The sequence below is a fragment of the Pseudorasbora parva genome, chromosome 12, assembly GCF_024679245.1.
Source record: "Pseudorasbora parva isolate DD20220531a chromosome 12, ASM2467924v1, whole genome shotgun sequence".
In the NCBI taxonomy this organism is placed as follows: domain Eukaryota; kingdom Metazoa; phylum Chordata; class Actinopteri; order Cypriniformes; family Gobionidae; genus Pseudorasbora; species Pseudorasbora parva.
In genome coordinates, this window is record NC_090183.1 from 40,138,182 (window position 1) to 40,151,228 (window position 13,047).

Genomic DNA, 13,047 nt, shown 5'->3' on the forward strand with positions numbered 1-13,047 from the left:
TATTGTCTTACAGTGAAAAGGAAACCCAGGAAAGAGCAACAGGGAAACCCGGAAAGAGCAACGGATTTCTTAATTATGTTATTTTTCTTTTCTTTTTTAAAATTATTATTACTGATATTATTCCAACTTTAACATACATAAAGAAATAAGAAAATACAAACAATTCTTCCTATCTTTTACGTTCACCGCTTTTTTCCCCTCCGTTAGTGACCAAAAGAGCAGCAGTAAATGCGCATGCGCGGTACTTGAACTTCCAGTGTGCGGAGAAGCGCCGTAAATCTAAATCCAACACAGCTGGATTAAGTGACGTGTTGTTACTTTTATATGAGCGATGAAGAGGCAGTGTTGATTTCAGGTGAGTGTTTATCACAAACGGACAGTAGCAAAGTGAGAATGTGGGAGACTGTTAACTGACATCTGTTCTGTTATAGCAACATCTAATGAACATTCCTTAAAGCCACAGTTCACTCAAAATAAAAAAATAAGAGTTTTGAAGAAGATAATGCCTTGCTAATATTATTAATGGTAGGAAAGGAGCACTCACTTTGATAGGGTCCTATGTTTTGAAGTCTGTTTGACATTTTGGAGTATAACAGCCCCAGTTCTCACTCATATGTTGTTATGTTGAAAAGAGTGGCCCAGATATTCTTTAAAATAGTCCAGTCCTTGAATAGTCGTCTTCAATCTAAGTCAGTCCCTCCTACAAATTCATTATAGTAGTATATTATATATATATATATATATATATATATATATATATATATATATATATATATATATATATATATATATATATATATATATATATATATATATATATATATATATATATATATATATATATAGGATGTCAGAGATGCCTACTGACATTGGAGTTGTTTATGTAAGGAACCATGCTGAGTCTTGAACTATTCATGTTGCAATTTGAAACAGTCCATGTTTTATCACAGATTTGGATTTCACTGAGTGCTGGGTCATTCCTTGTAAACTTAACCAGAGGTCCCTGGCTCAAATTGGTGAAAGACATGCACAAATAATGTAGAAAGGCAAAATGTTAAATGTCAAGGATGACTATTTATTGAGTAATCTACTATTTTGTAGTGGGGGATCAGAATGGCCATTTTTACCTAAGATTTGGAGCCAAATTACAGAGGGTGAAATGTTTTTATAAAGATGGCAGTATATTTTATTTTTGACAGAGATTGGTAGGTCTATTAGTAAAATCTGTTGGAGACTTTAGCAATCTTTGTTATAAGAAAGAAAAAGAAAAAAAAACAAGGGAAAAAAACATTGCTGATGTGCATCTTGAGACAAAAAAATAGCACTGACATATTAAGCCTTTGCAGGTTGCTTTCAGTTAAAACAGCTGACACATGCATTTTAGTCTGGACTAGGCTTAAGTGAAACTGGGGGTAAATGTCTGAAGCTTTTTTAACCATGTTCAAGAATAATAGTATAGTTCACTGGTGCATAACTGGACTTTATTAGAGATAAAGAATAATATGGTAGAAACTACTCTCGTCAGAAAATGTATTTGCATATTGTAAACTCCATACACTTAAATATACTCAAATTGCTTATATTTTTAATATTTCACATTGTGGTATAGCAAATCGAATGTGTTGTCAACTGCAATACACCACAGCTATATTCATTTATATGCATGCACTGCCCTAGCTTGTGTAAATGTATGCATGAAATTAGTTGTGGCAGAAGCATAGGAAAAATTGCCACGTCCAGCAGAATGAAGATCAATCTGAAACACAGAGAAGAGAAAAATAAAATGAATGACTATCTTTGCAAACTAAATTAGTTGATTTAAGAGTTTTGTTAAAGCTAGGTTTATTTGTAAAAGCATCTGTAAAAGTAATTGGCTTTACATATAATGCATTGACCAGGGCTCTATATCTATTTTTTCAGATTGTAGCACTATCATTTTCAAAACTAAAACACAGTCTAACATACACAAGCATAGTTACTGAAGCTTTTTTGTTGTTGCATTTCAAAATACCGGTAAGTCATATTGAAATTGATAATGCAATGCAAGTACACATGCCATTCCTAATTTTGTCAAAAGGGACAATGTTGCAGACATTAGTGTAATCGGTCTATTCCGATTTTTTTATTTTATTTTTAATTGCTGACCACTGAGCTCTTCAGAACTCACCATAGAGATTTGCACAGAAAGCGCTCTAATGCATCAAGTGGTGCAGCTAATTTGACTAAATCAATCTTTCACCACATAAAAATGATAGACGTCCATATTTGCACTGCAGGTCACATTTTGATGGGCTCTAGCATAGCCTATAGACCAGGCGGTGTCCAAAGTCCGTCCGGGAGGACCACTGTCCTGCAGAGTTTAGCTCCAGCTTGCCTCAACCCACCTGCTGGAAGTTCCTATTATGCATAATAAGACCTTAATTAGCTGGTACAGGTGTGTTTAATTGGGCTTGAAGCTAAACTCTGCAAGACAGTGGCCCTCCAGGAGCAGGATTGGACACCCCTGCTATAGACCAATATTTCCATTTGCATTGCGTAACCATGTTCTAGATTTGTAGCAACGTGACTCATTCAAGGACAAACCAGTATGTAAATCAGGTGACTGGTAAACACTTCTCAAGCCTGTAAATCAGGGGTCCCCAAACTAGGTCCTGCAGGGCCAGTGTCCTACAGAATTTAGCTTCAACCCCAATCAAGCTAATCAATGTCTTACTAGGGCCTATAACGAAATTGATTAGCTGTTTCAGGTGTGTTTGATTGAGGTTGGAGCTAAAGTCTGCAGGACGGTGGCCCTCCAGGACCGATTTGGGGACCCCTGCTCTAAATGATCACTGCAGCTGTCATACCTTTCACTTTTAATGTAGAAGAACATTCGGCACTGCCAAATGTGTTGACTGCCACCACTTTGTACTCGCCACTATCTTCGGGCCGAACTCTGAGGATGTACATAGAACTGACACCAAATATATTTGTGATGTAGTAGTTTTTGTCAGAGTTGATACAAATCCCGTCATGGTACCATGCAATATATGGGCTGGGGCAGCCACGGACAGCGCAGGTCATGTAGCACTGGTATCCTTTTGGTGGAGTGTGGAATTTCAGTGGAACCAGGATGGAAGGTGGCCTTTCTAAAGTGATTACGGGCGGCACAGTTGAGGTTGCAACAACTGGTTGGTGGGAAGAAAAGAAAACATCTAAGTATTTAGCAGTGTGTAATATAATAAGTTACATTGGTACTAGTGGTCCTGCTACCCGCCTTTATTGCTGTTTACACCCCACGTTGGTGAATCTGAAGGATCAGAAAGTCCCATATCATTTTTTGCATAGACTCTGAAGTGATATTCTTGACCTGGTTGAATGCTGGTAGTGTATGTAGTACAGAAAAGGTGGTCAGCTATTGTGCGCCAAATGCGTGTTTCGGAGTTATGTTCTTCCACCATGTAGTGCAGTCGGTCGTCTCGCTTGTGGTCTGAAGACGGACCCCATGTGATAATGACTTTACCATGAACCACCTGTTCTAGCTCCACTGGGCCTGGAGGCTTGGGTTCATCTGTAGCCACATAAAGAAGGATAATTGTATAATGATAGGAATATGTATACAATAGTTATTTTCACTTAAGTAACTGTTTCTTTGGCAAGTGTTCTTTTCTAGTCTTTTAAGGTGTTGTCTCACATAGGCATAAAGAACACACAATTACTTTGTACACTGCAATGTATGTTTGCAACAGAAGTTGTTATTTTGATGAATAATGACAAATAATATCCTATCTCTTGCTGTTTTTCTAGTCTGCAAAGTTTAGATCCCATAATGATGCTACCCAAAATTGCAGGTTAGAGTTCAAATGTTGTATGCTGCAAAAATCCAGCTGAAATGAGCGAAAGTGAATAAATAAAGGACATCTAGCAATCTAGTGTGATCACACCCTTTTTATAATTTATACATAAAATGTGGCATGACTTTACCTGTCACTCTGACCTCTATGTCGAAGCTGGCTTGCCCCATTGAGTTTTTAGCCACAATGGTGTAGACACCAGAATCGTCGTACTTTGAGGAGGGTATGACAAGTGTACACGTGCCATCAGAATGAATGATCTTGTTCCAGGGTGATACAGGTTCACCATTCTTAAGCCACGTAATGTCTGGCGGTGGAGAGGCCTGTGTGCCGAAAATAATTTTGAAGAAGATTGACTACATAGAGGCAAGGGGTGTGTAAAATGTGAATGTCTAGATGTGCAATTTTACCTCATAATCAATTTTGATTCTCATAGAATATCCTGATCTCACAACCATAAAGTCTTCAGGATCTTTGAAATGGGGCTTCACTGGAAATTGTTCAAAATCTGTAAATATATGTTAAAATATCTCGATTTCTTGATAATGTGACTGCAACTTACTGTTGGGGTTTTTAGCACAGACCATCAGAGAGGGAGCGCTGGGTTCTCCAGCCCCAGACATATTAATGGCTGTTACTCTGAACTCATACTCTGACCCCTCAGACACATCCTTTACTGCATACTTCAGAGCTGTAAGAAGTAGAGACCACTTTATGTATCTTGTATTTTAAGCTATTTGAAGTTCAAGTAAGGTGCTTGGTAATGGTTATTTATTGATTTGCCCTAGCAATTGTTTTCTAGACATTTTTACAGTCTTGAATCAGAAGACAGTGCTTTTCATTAAAGGTGGAACTTTGAAAGAAAATACCTTGGATAGGTTCATTAACAGGGTTCAGAGTCACCCACTGGTTTGTATCTTTCTTGCGTTTCTCCAGCTGGTAGCCCATGATTTTAGCCCCTCCATCTTTCTCTGGTGGAGTCCATGTTAGGTTAATACAGTTTTTGAATGCACTGACCACCTTCGGTGGGGCTGGTGGACCAGGGAGCACTGCCAACACATAGTTAATATAAATAGATGAATTAAGTACTTCTTAATTTTAAAAATTTTGCAGTAAAGACTTAAGGAGTTTACTTAATGAGCCAGCCATGATTTTTTCACTCTCCATCGCCTCACTGATACCCTCAAGATTCTCAGCGTAGATGCGATAGATGTACCTCTTGCCAAGGGACACGCTTCTGTCTTTGAAGGTTAGATAGTTCGCTGAAATATCCCCAACCTTTTTCCAGGTATTCTGCCCAACCTGTTGACGCTCAATTATGTAGTTGGTCACTGCTGAGCCACCATCATCCTTCGGAGGATTCCATTTCAATTCAAGGACTGAAGATGTGCTTTCATTCACTTCTAATGGGCCTCGTGGTGGACCAGGCTTGTCTGTCAGTGGCACATATGTGTGTTACTTAAAATATAGTAACAGTATACTTTTAGTAACAATTAAATTGCAAATATTGTACTCGCCTAGTACTATAAGCCTTGATAAAGCCTCAATAGTTCCAAAAGGGTTTTTTAACTGGATTTTGATTTGACCAGTATCCGATCGCAGGCAGTCTTTCATTTGAAGACGACTGTGGCTTGATTCCTTTACCATTTTAACCGAACCCCCATCAAGAAGCTCAGAGACTTTTTTAAACCATTTAATCTCCAGTGAGGTTTGTGGAGGAAATGACATCTTAAAAGATGCAGTCTGGCCTGCTTTCACTATCACAGGGTTAGAGAACTTTTGCAAAGCATCCAGGTCGAATTCTGGAAGATCTGGGAAATACAGAAGCAAATACAGCAGAAAACATTATTGTAATTTCCAAATTGACAGTAACGACTGTATGCTTTAGCTATAGAAAAAAGTCATTTGTAATTTTAATTACCTCCAACTCTCACCATGGCCTCTGTCTTGCAACCATTAACCTCAAAATGATATAGACCTGCATCAGAATCCTTGCAGTTCTGTATAATGAGCTTATGTGTACAACCATCTTTAGAAATGACCACTCCATCTTTGGAAGACAGCTGATGAAAAATGATTTACATGAATGTCAAACTCTGTCAGTGATGTACTGCTACAATACACAAACTTACCTTTTTTCCATCTTTATACCACACACCGTCAATTTTGTCAGTATTTAGTTTACACACTAGCTCTGCAGGTTTGCCACGGAGGGCATTTTTGTCTGATAATCCGCTTGCGAAGTGCACTTTATCATCTGGAATGAATACATTTGAATGAATTATAATAACTTGACTAAGACTAAGTAGTAAATTGTTAATGGAAATAAAATAATAAGCTATTTAAAAGGTACATTTTTGTCATTAACATACCTGTACCGTCTCCACCATGTCCAACCATAGCTGACTGGCCTCCATGTTCATCTGCTCCCAAACCCATTCCGGAACCCTTTCCACTCTTCCCACTTCCTTCTGTACCATCTCCTCCTTGTCCGTACTTCCCTGTTGCATCTCTTCCACTTCCATCTCCCAAACCTCCATGGCCATCCGTTCCATCACGTCCACCCGATCCATCACGCTCACCCATTCTTTCATGGCCACCTACTCCATCACCTCTCCCATCCGTTCCATCACCTCTCCCATCCATTCCATCACCTCTCCCATCCATTCCATCACCACTCCCATCCGTACCTTTTCCTCTCCTGGCTGCTTCATCTTTTTCTCTCTGCAGTCTTGCCTGTTCTTCTGCCAGACGTCTTGCAAGATCATCTGCTCCATCCATTGCATCACCTCGACCTTTTCCCTTGGCGTTAGGATCCTCTGATATGACATAGAGAAACAATAGAACATACAAAGTCATATACATTGCAGTGCGGAATTATTTTGATAATGGTAGTTTGTTTTTTGTTGAAGACTTACCATCAACAGCAAGGGTGGCCCTGGATGATTTAATCCCAGCAATAGCTGTGTACACGCCCTTGTCCTCTTGGTTACAATTCTTTACTACTAATCTGTGGCTGAGCTTGTCTTCAGAGACTGTGATATGGTACTTGTCTCCATGCTCAACAGAGATATCATTGGCGCACCAGGTGATTTGTGGCACAGGGCCAGAAAAAACACCCTCAAACACTGCATCCTGCCCTTCAACCACTTTAGCATTTTTTAGCATGCCATTGAATTCCACATCAGGAACTGTGGGGAAATGACTAATGAAGCAGATGTACAGTATGCTAAAAAGGCTATTAAAAAATAAAATAAACGCCTTCTTACTTGATAAGGTTGTTGAGAAAATGTTGACATCCCCAACATCCACTTGGTATAGTCCACCATCATTTAAGTCAAGTTTGTTGATGCTAAACGCATACTTATCACCAGTTTTCTTCATATTATGTTTAGAGGAATCATCAGAGCCATCGCCATAATCAAGCATTTCACCATTCTGGAAAGAGTAAAGAGCTTAAATTTGTTTTTCTTTTTTTTCTTTACTGGGTGACATTGTTAGTTATCAACTTAAACCATTTGAACTTACTTTGTACAGGTAAATTTTACTGTTTTGGTCCTTAAGCTTCATATCAAACTCAAATTCAGCTCTGCCACTTGTCTTCACTTCAATCTGCTTCATGTTGTCAATGTTTTCAATCACCTGTAAGACAAACAAGAAATTGGTTTTAGGAATTTTTGTAGAAATTGACTAAAGCACTGTTGCAATTACAGAAGTGTCTCAAGGCAATGGATTGACAGCTCCACATCATATGATTTAATTCCTGACAGATACCTTTGCTTGTTCATCCTCCTTCTCCTTTTTCTTTAGGTTAAGCTGTTTTAGCATCCAGCGATAGTCGGTGACTCCAAATTCATGACAGATGCGCTCATAATCAGCCTTTTTGGCACTTAGCATCACTTCCCAGAATTTTGGATCAATCTCTCCCTCTTTCTTGGGTTTTTCTTTTCTCTTCTTGACAATGCTAGGTGGAAGATTGTTTCATTTTGATGAGAGAGAAAGCAGCTGTGAAGTATTTTTTTATTTTTTTTTAAGAGACAAAATAAACAATTACGTGGTTTTCTTAAGCATTTTCCTGAAGCCCTCAGGATCATTGGTTTGGCCATCTTAAATAAATCAGAAGAAAATATCATACAATATCACAAAAAATCTAAATAAAACATGTACATTTATCATTTGAGGATGATTATTCCCACCTTTGTTTGAAGATGTATCAGTTTTCTGTTTCTTGACTCCAATTTAAAGACAGAGAATGTAATAATTACCATACAAACACATGCATTCAGATTATACAGCATATTCTAATTGCTTTATGCACATTGAATGTGGTAATATTCTTGAATATTGTCCTTTGTTACATGAAAATATGTTGCCTACCTGCAAATACGCTCAATGTAGCTGTGCACACTGCTTTTCCAAATGTATTTGTAGCGAAACATTTGTACGTATCTGCTTGGTCTACTTGCACATTTAGTATCTGTCGTTTTCAACAGAACAAATGAATCAAGAATTTACTGTAGAAGGACCCATCTTCATAATGCACTGCTTTGTATGATAATGTTATAATTTGTGTTTGGGGGGGGGGGGGGGGGGGTTGTACAGTATGTTACCTCTAGAGTATATTCTCTAGACCTTTCATCATATCTTGGCTTATATTTTTCGGGATCAGAAGTGTCACCCTTGTTGCGACCCCATGTTACAGTTGGTGCTGGATCTCCACTCACCATTGCTTTGAAAATGGCCACTTTGCCTGCATTTGGAAAAAAAGCAACCCATTCATCATTTCTGAGTTTTATGCTTATGAAGGATCTACTACCCGAAGCTACTACTTTTTCATTATAGCTAAATGACTGCTCAACTAACACATAAATGTTTAATCTAATCCACAGAATAGTCTATTGGACTATATATCAATGGTAGATTTATTAACAACTGAGCCTGAGCAACTCATTTAAATACATATACTGTGAATAAATATATATACACTTTAACTAGCAACACTTGCGATGATGATGATAATTATTATTATTGATACCTTCTTGAACTGTCAAGGCGATTGGTTTTCTGCTGAAATCAGGTGTAGTTTTTCCACGTGGTAGTTCCTTGACGTACTGGGTGATCATAACACCAGGCACTCTAGATCTCTTCTTGATCTCCACTTGAAAGATGTGTGCATTAATCATTAGACGATGTGCTTTATTAAACACTGAATATTTTGTATTTGTAATTGTAAATAAGCCACTCGCATATAAATATTCAAAATTGAACTGCCTTGTCAGACTGCCTTTACAATCGATATTCATTTAACCACATGAGGGCAATGTTTCCTTTAAAGTTCAGACCAAAACAAATTAAGTGGTATTGAAATACAGAATGAGCTAACACTTTGAACCCACCTACCATAAATGTTTTAGGCTTGAGGGTGCATTTATTATATATGTGTGTAAAAAGTCAGATTCAGAGTGTTCTCTCTGCAATTCCAATTGACTTAAAACTGCTCTAAAAATTGGTTGTTAACTTAGCAGCTGTTGAGGTTTTTGAAGTACTAAAAGCTGAGTCTAAATTTTTGTCTGTGAAATATGGTTAAATGTATTTTAATGAACATTTACATGTTAAAAAAAAATAAAATAGCTTACCCTGACCCTCAGCGATCTCTTTTGCAGGCTGTGACATCTTCAGAATGTTTGATCCTAGTTCCAGTAGTCACTTTATGAATTTAGGCTGTGTGTGTAAAACAAATGTTTTATATATATATTCGTTAATTCACAGGGTTTAAAAATGCAGTCAGGGTTTGTCCTTTAATCAATGTGGTACAGAGTCTAGAACACACTGATGATCCCATCCACTTGTGAGACAATGTACACACACTAACTAGAAGTTGTTATGAAAGTAACATCAAAGTGATGTGCCGAGAACAGCAAAGTGGAGCATGAATGTTTGTTTGTTCTGAATTCAATTCTCTGCATAACCACTGAAGTGTTGAGATTGTAATAATTACTGTGCTGATGCACCAAAAGATTATTTTAGTAAATCCTATCCTAAAGTCAAATCATTATACTTTCTCCAATAATTTGCAAAGATTTGTATTTAATAATTTAATAATCCCAGTGATCTATTCCTGTTGCGATCACAACCATAATATTGTGATTTAGTTTTTCGTTAAATTGGCATATTTAAATTATTAGGAAGTAAATGGCAACCTAAAATTTGAAGCCCAAAAAAGTGTATCCAGCCATTAAAAACGAACTCCACACGGCTCCGGGGGGTTAATAAAGACCTTCTGAAGCGAACTGGGTTTTCGTAAGAAAAATATCCATATTTAACACGTAAAAAATAAAAAATAAAACATATAGCTTCTGGCGGTATTCAATTATTAATGTGTAAGTGTAACTGGCGCAACGATGACCTCGGATGTAGCATAAGCCTTTTGAACTGTGAGTGGTATTACACTTGCTTTGTAAGATTTTTTTATTTATTTAAAAATGGACTGTGTACATGAATCAACATTTATTTATATAAATGCATCCAAATTAGCCCAAAGGTTTTAATTTCATGATGAATACGGAAGGCAAGGCTGTCTGCCCGAAGCAAGCGATTTAAATATGCATATTTTTCTTATACAAACCCTTCAATTTGCTTTAGAAGGCCTTTAGTGGAGTACTTTTATGAGGGATGGTTGGACTTTTTGGGCTGCTATTCACTGCCGCTATAATGCTTTGATTAGCCAGGACAATTTTTAATATAACTCTGATTGCATTTGTCTGAAAGAAGTGTCATATACACCAAATAATGGCTTGAGGGGAGTAAATGATGGGATACTTTTCATTTTTGGGTGAACTATCGCTTTAAAATAGATTATAAAACTGCCAGGTTTTAAACCCCAGACAGAGAGCTTGCACCTTACTGAAGATTATATTTAAAGGTGTTCCTATATGCTCTCTCCTTTTTTGCTCCTAATGGCTCTCAAGAAGATGCATCATGCTGTGACCTTAAAAAAGTTAACCAATAAAGATATATTAAGAATTTGATTTGATGCATATCATGTTGCGTTATTCAAGACTTGTAGTAAAAAACTTATTGGCATTCCAAGATTCACAGGATCCACAGCAATGCTTTTACAAGGCCAAAGGGGAAAGAAACAGTTATCCAACATTTGACAGATCACACATGAACAAAACTAAACTATGTGAGTCTTAAAAGTGGGTCTCAAAAGCAAAACATCTGACAATCGTCCGGGGCTTATCAGGGAAAAGAAGCACATTTGACTTTCTTCGGCAGTTGAACGGCCCTCCACTATAAGGCTGTGATGAACAGGATCTGGGGTCCTGATATTAACCCCTCATTCAGATTGCTCATCTTTCCTGAACATTTGTCAATCAGTCTTGAGCGTTCTGCCATCAAGCAGTCTCTCTAAAAAGCTCCCCTTTTTACTTTATCTCTCATTTTACTCTCCAGTACACATACACAAAACAAATCCAAACAAGAAAAATAACTGTCCCTTTTGAGTGCATTTAAGATGTCTAGATTTTATCTTGAATTGAGGTTGTCATTCTCTTTCATTATGTACATTTAATGTTCTGTTCAACTTTTATGTCTTCCATGGAAGAAAGCAAGTCATACATAGAGGTTAGGAATCACATGAGGGTAAGTAAATTGAGAACCATTTTTTTTGGTTGAACTACAATATTGTTAGATTTGTGTTTAAAACAAGATCACATTTTTAAGATAAAATAAATGAGAACAATATTAAATTAATTTGCTTCTCAAGTAGATGTTTTACCTTTAAATTGGTTGGATATTTTGATAAAATATGATAAAACTGTTGACAAAAAATGTAGATTATTATAATTTTAGTGCAAATTTTAATTATCTGTTTTTAAATGGCATACATTTTGAAATTTAAGTCTTACTAAAGGCGCAGTTTGTAAGTTTAACTGCTAAAGGTCTTTTATTCAATACAATAACAAACGTTTGCGTTCATTCGGTGGCTGGTATGAGACACTTGTTGCACAATGCAGAAAGCCAGATCGATATTAGAATATCATATTAAAAAAGCTTTCTTATGTTTTTAAATGGAATGCAGGTAATTTCATGCAATGAAAATGCTGTATTAGGCTACAGTTGCTACAAATAAAGCGCTTTCTGATTATGCTATGTTAGCCACAAGAACTGCAAACAATCAGACTAACCCAATAAAGATATCCAAACTGTTGCGCTCGCCTGTCTAATAAAACACATAATATTTAAAATGTCTTTGGTGTTTCCATGGTTTCTACGGAAATAAAACTGTAAACCGAAGGTAACACAGATCATATGTTATTTCAGTTAAAATCTCTGATATGTCTGGATTTAAACACTGTTTGAAACATTTGGGAGACTGCAGGTACACAAGTAATCAAAATATATAATATTGTTCAAGTGGTTTTTGGACATTAAAGTCCCAAAATCTTACGTGTTGCCTTTAATTCTGTATCACACATCCTTAGGTAAACATAATGATCTAAGTTTGGTCAAGAGCCGGCGTGGATGGGAGTGATTCTCATAGCGGAAATTAATGTATGCCAGTAGATGAGCTCTTACATATTTGACTATCCTATCTCCTGCTCTGTGTGATGTAGCAAATCGTTCATTTCTCTGTTAAATGTGCATCTGACTTCCCATTGGTAAGGAAATCATGTGCTCAAGTTTGTTCCCAGTGAATGAAAACCATTATTAATGACCACATTGGTTTCCTTTATTTATTCACAGTTCAAGGACTGATGAAATTCATAACTATAGATGAGCTGTGAATCTGGAATGGTGAATTATTCCTGATGGTTCCCTGTGTTGCATGTCAAAGAAAATGGAAACTCACCTTTAAAATCCCGCTGCTCCTTCAGCTTCTGCGTCAAGAACATTTGGTGGACTGAATAGAAGACTTCCATGCAGTTGAATCAATCAGCTGTCACATTAAAGCTTTTATTTGAGAAGCTGAGGTGGGGGGATGTCCAGCCCATGAAGCAGATGTTCATATTCATATATCATTTTATGATCCTGACTGAATGTGAAGCTAAATTTATTGTTTTCTGGGATGTCAGTCATTGCAAAATAATCTTATTTTGATGTTTATCTTTTGAATTGAAGCTTATCTCAAAGTCTTGCTGTAGAAAGTAAGACATTTGTCTATTACTGTTATTGCTTAATCAGACGGATAATGAACTCCATCCCTGCTCTT

The 13,047-nt window shown here is 37.0% G+C and overlaps 1 protein-coding gene across 1 annotated transcript; it reads right to left on the bottom strand.

Moving 5' to 3' along the window:
* Positions 1 to 2,820: 2,820 nt before the first annotated feature.
* LOC137093750 (immunoglobulin-like and fibronectin type III domain-containing protein 1) lies at positions 2,821 to 7,907 on the bottom strand. The gene is made up of 16 exons (XM_067458597.1): positions 7,888 to 7,907; positions 7,608 to 7,797; positions 7,362 to 7,475; positions 7,103 to 7,271; positions 6,752 to 7,024; positions 6,206 to 6,652; positions 5,966 to 6,090; positions 5,755 to 5,896; positions 5,351 to 5,644; positions 4,967 to 5,266; positions 4,703 to 4,882; positions 4,396 to 4,524; positions 4,244 to 4,323; positions 3,964 to 4,156; positions 3,257 to 3,550; positions 2,821 to 3,167 (listed from the first exon to the last, which is right to left on the bottom strand). Exons 1-16 carry the CDS (start codon positions 7,902 to 7,904, stop codon positions 2,821 to 2,823), a joined length of 3,294 nt encoding a protein of 1,097 aa, XP_067314698.1. The 5' UTR covers positions 7,905 to 7,907.
* Between the last annotated feature and the right edge of the window lie 5,140 nt (positions 7,908 to 13,047).

Coding starts and splice junctions, on each gene's coding strand:
- LOC137093750 (XM_067458597.1), bottom strand. Junction 7,025..7,102: donor TTTCTCAACAACCTTATCAA/GTAAGAAGGCGT, acceptor ATTTCCCCACAG/TTCCTGATGTGGAATTCAAT. Junction 5,267..5,350: donor ATCAAGGCTTATAGTACTAG/GCGAGTACAATA, acceptor TGCCACTGACAG/ACAAGCCTGGTCCACCACGA.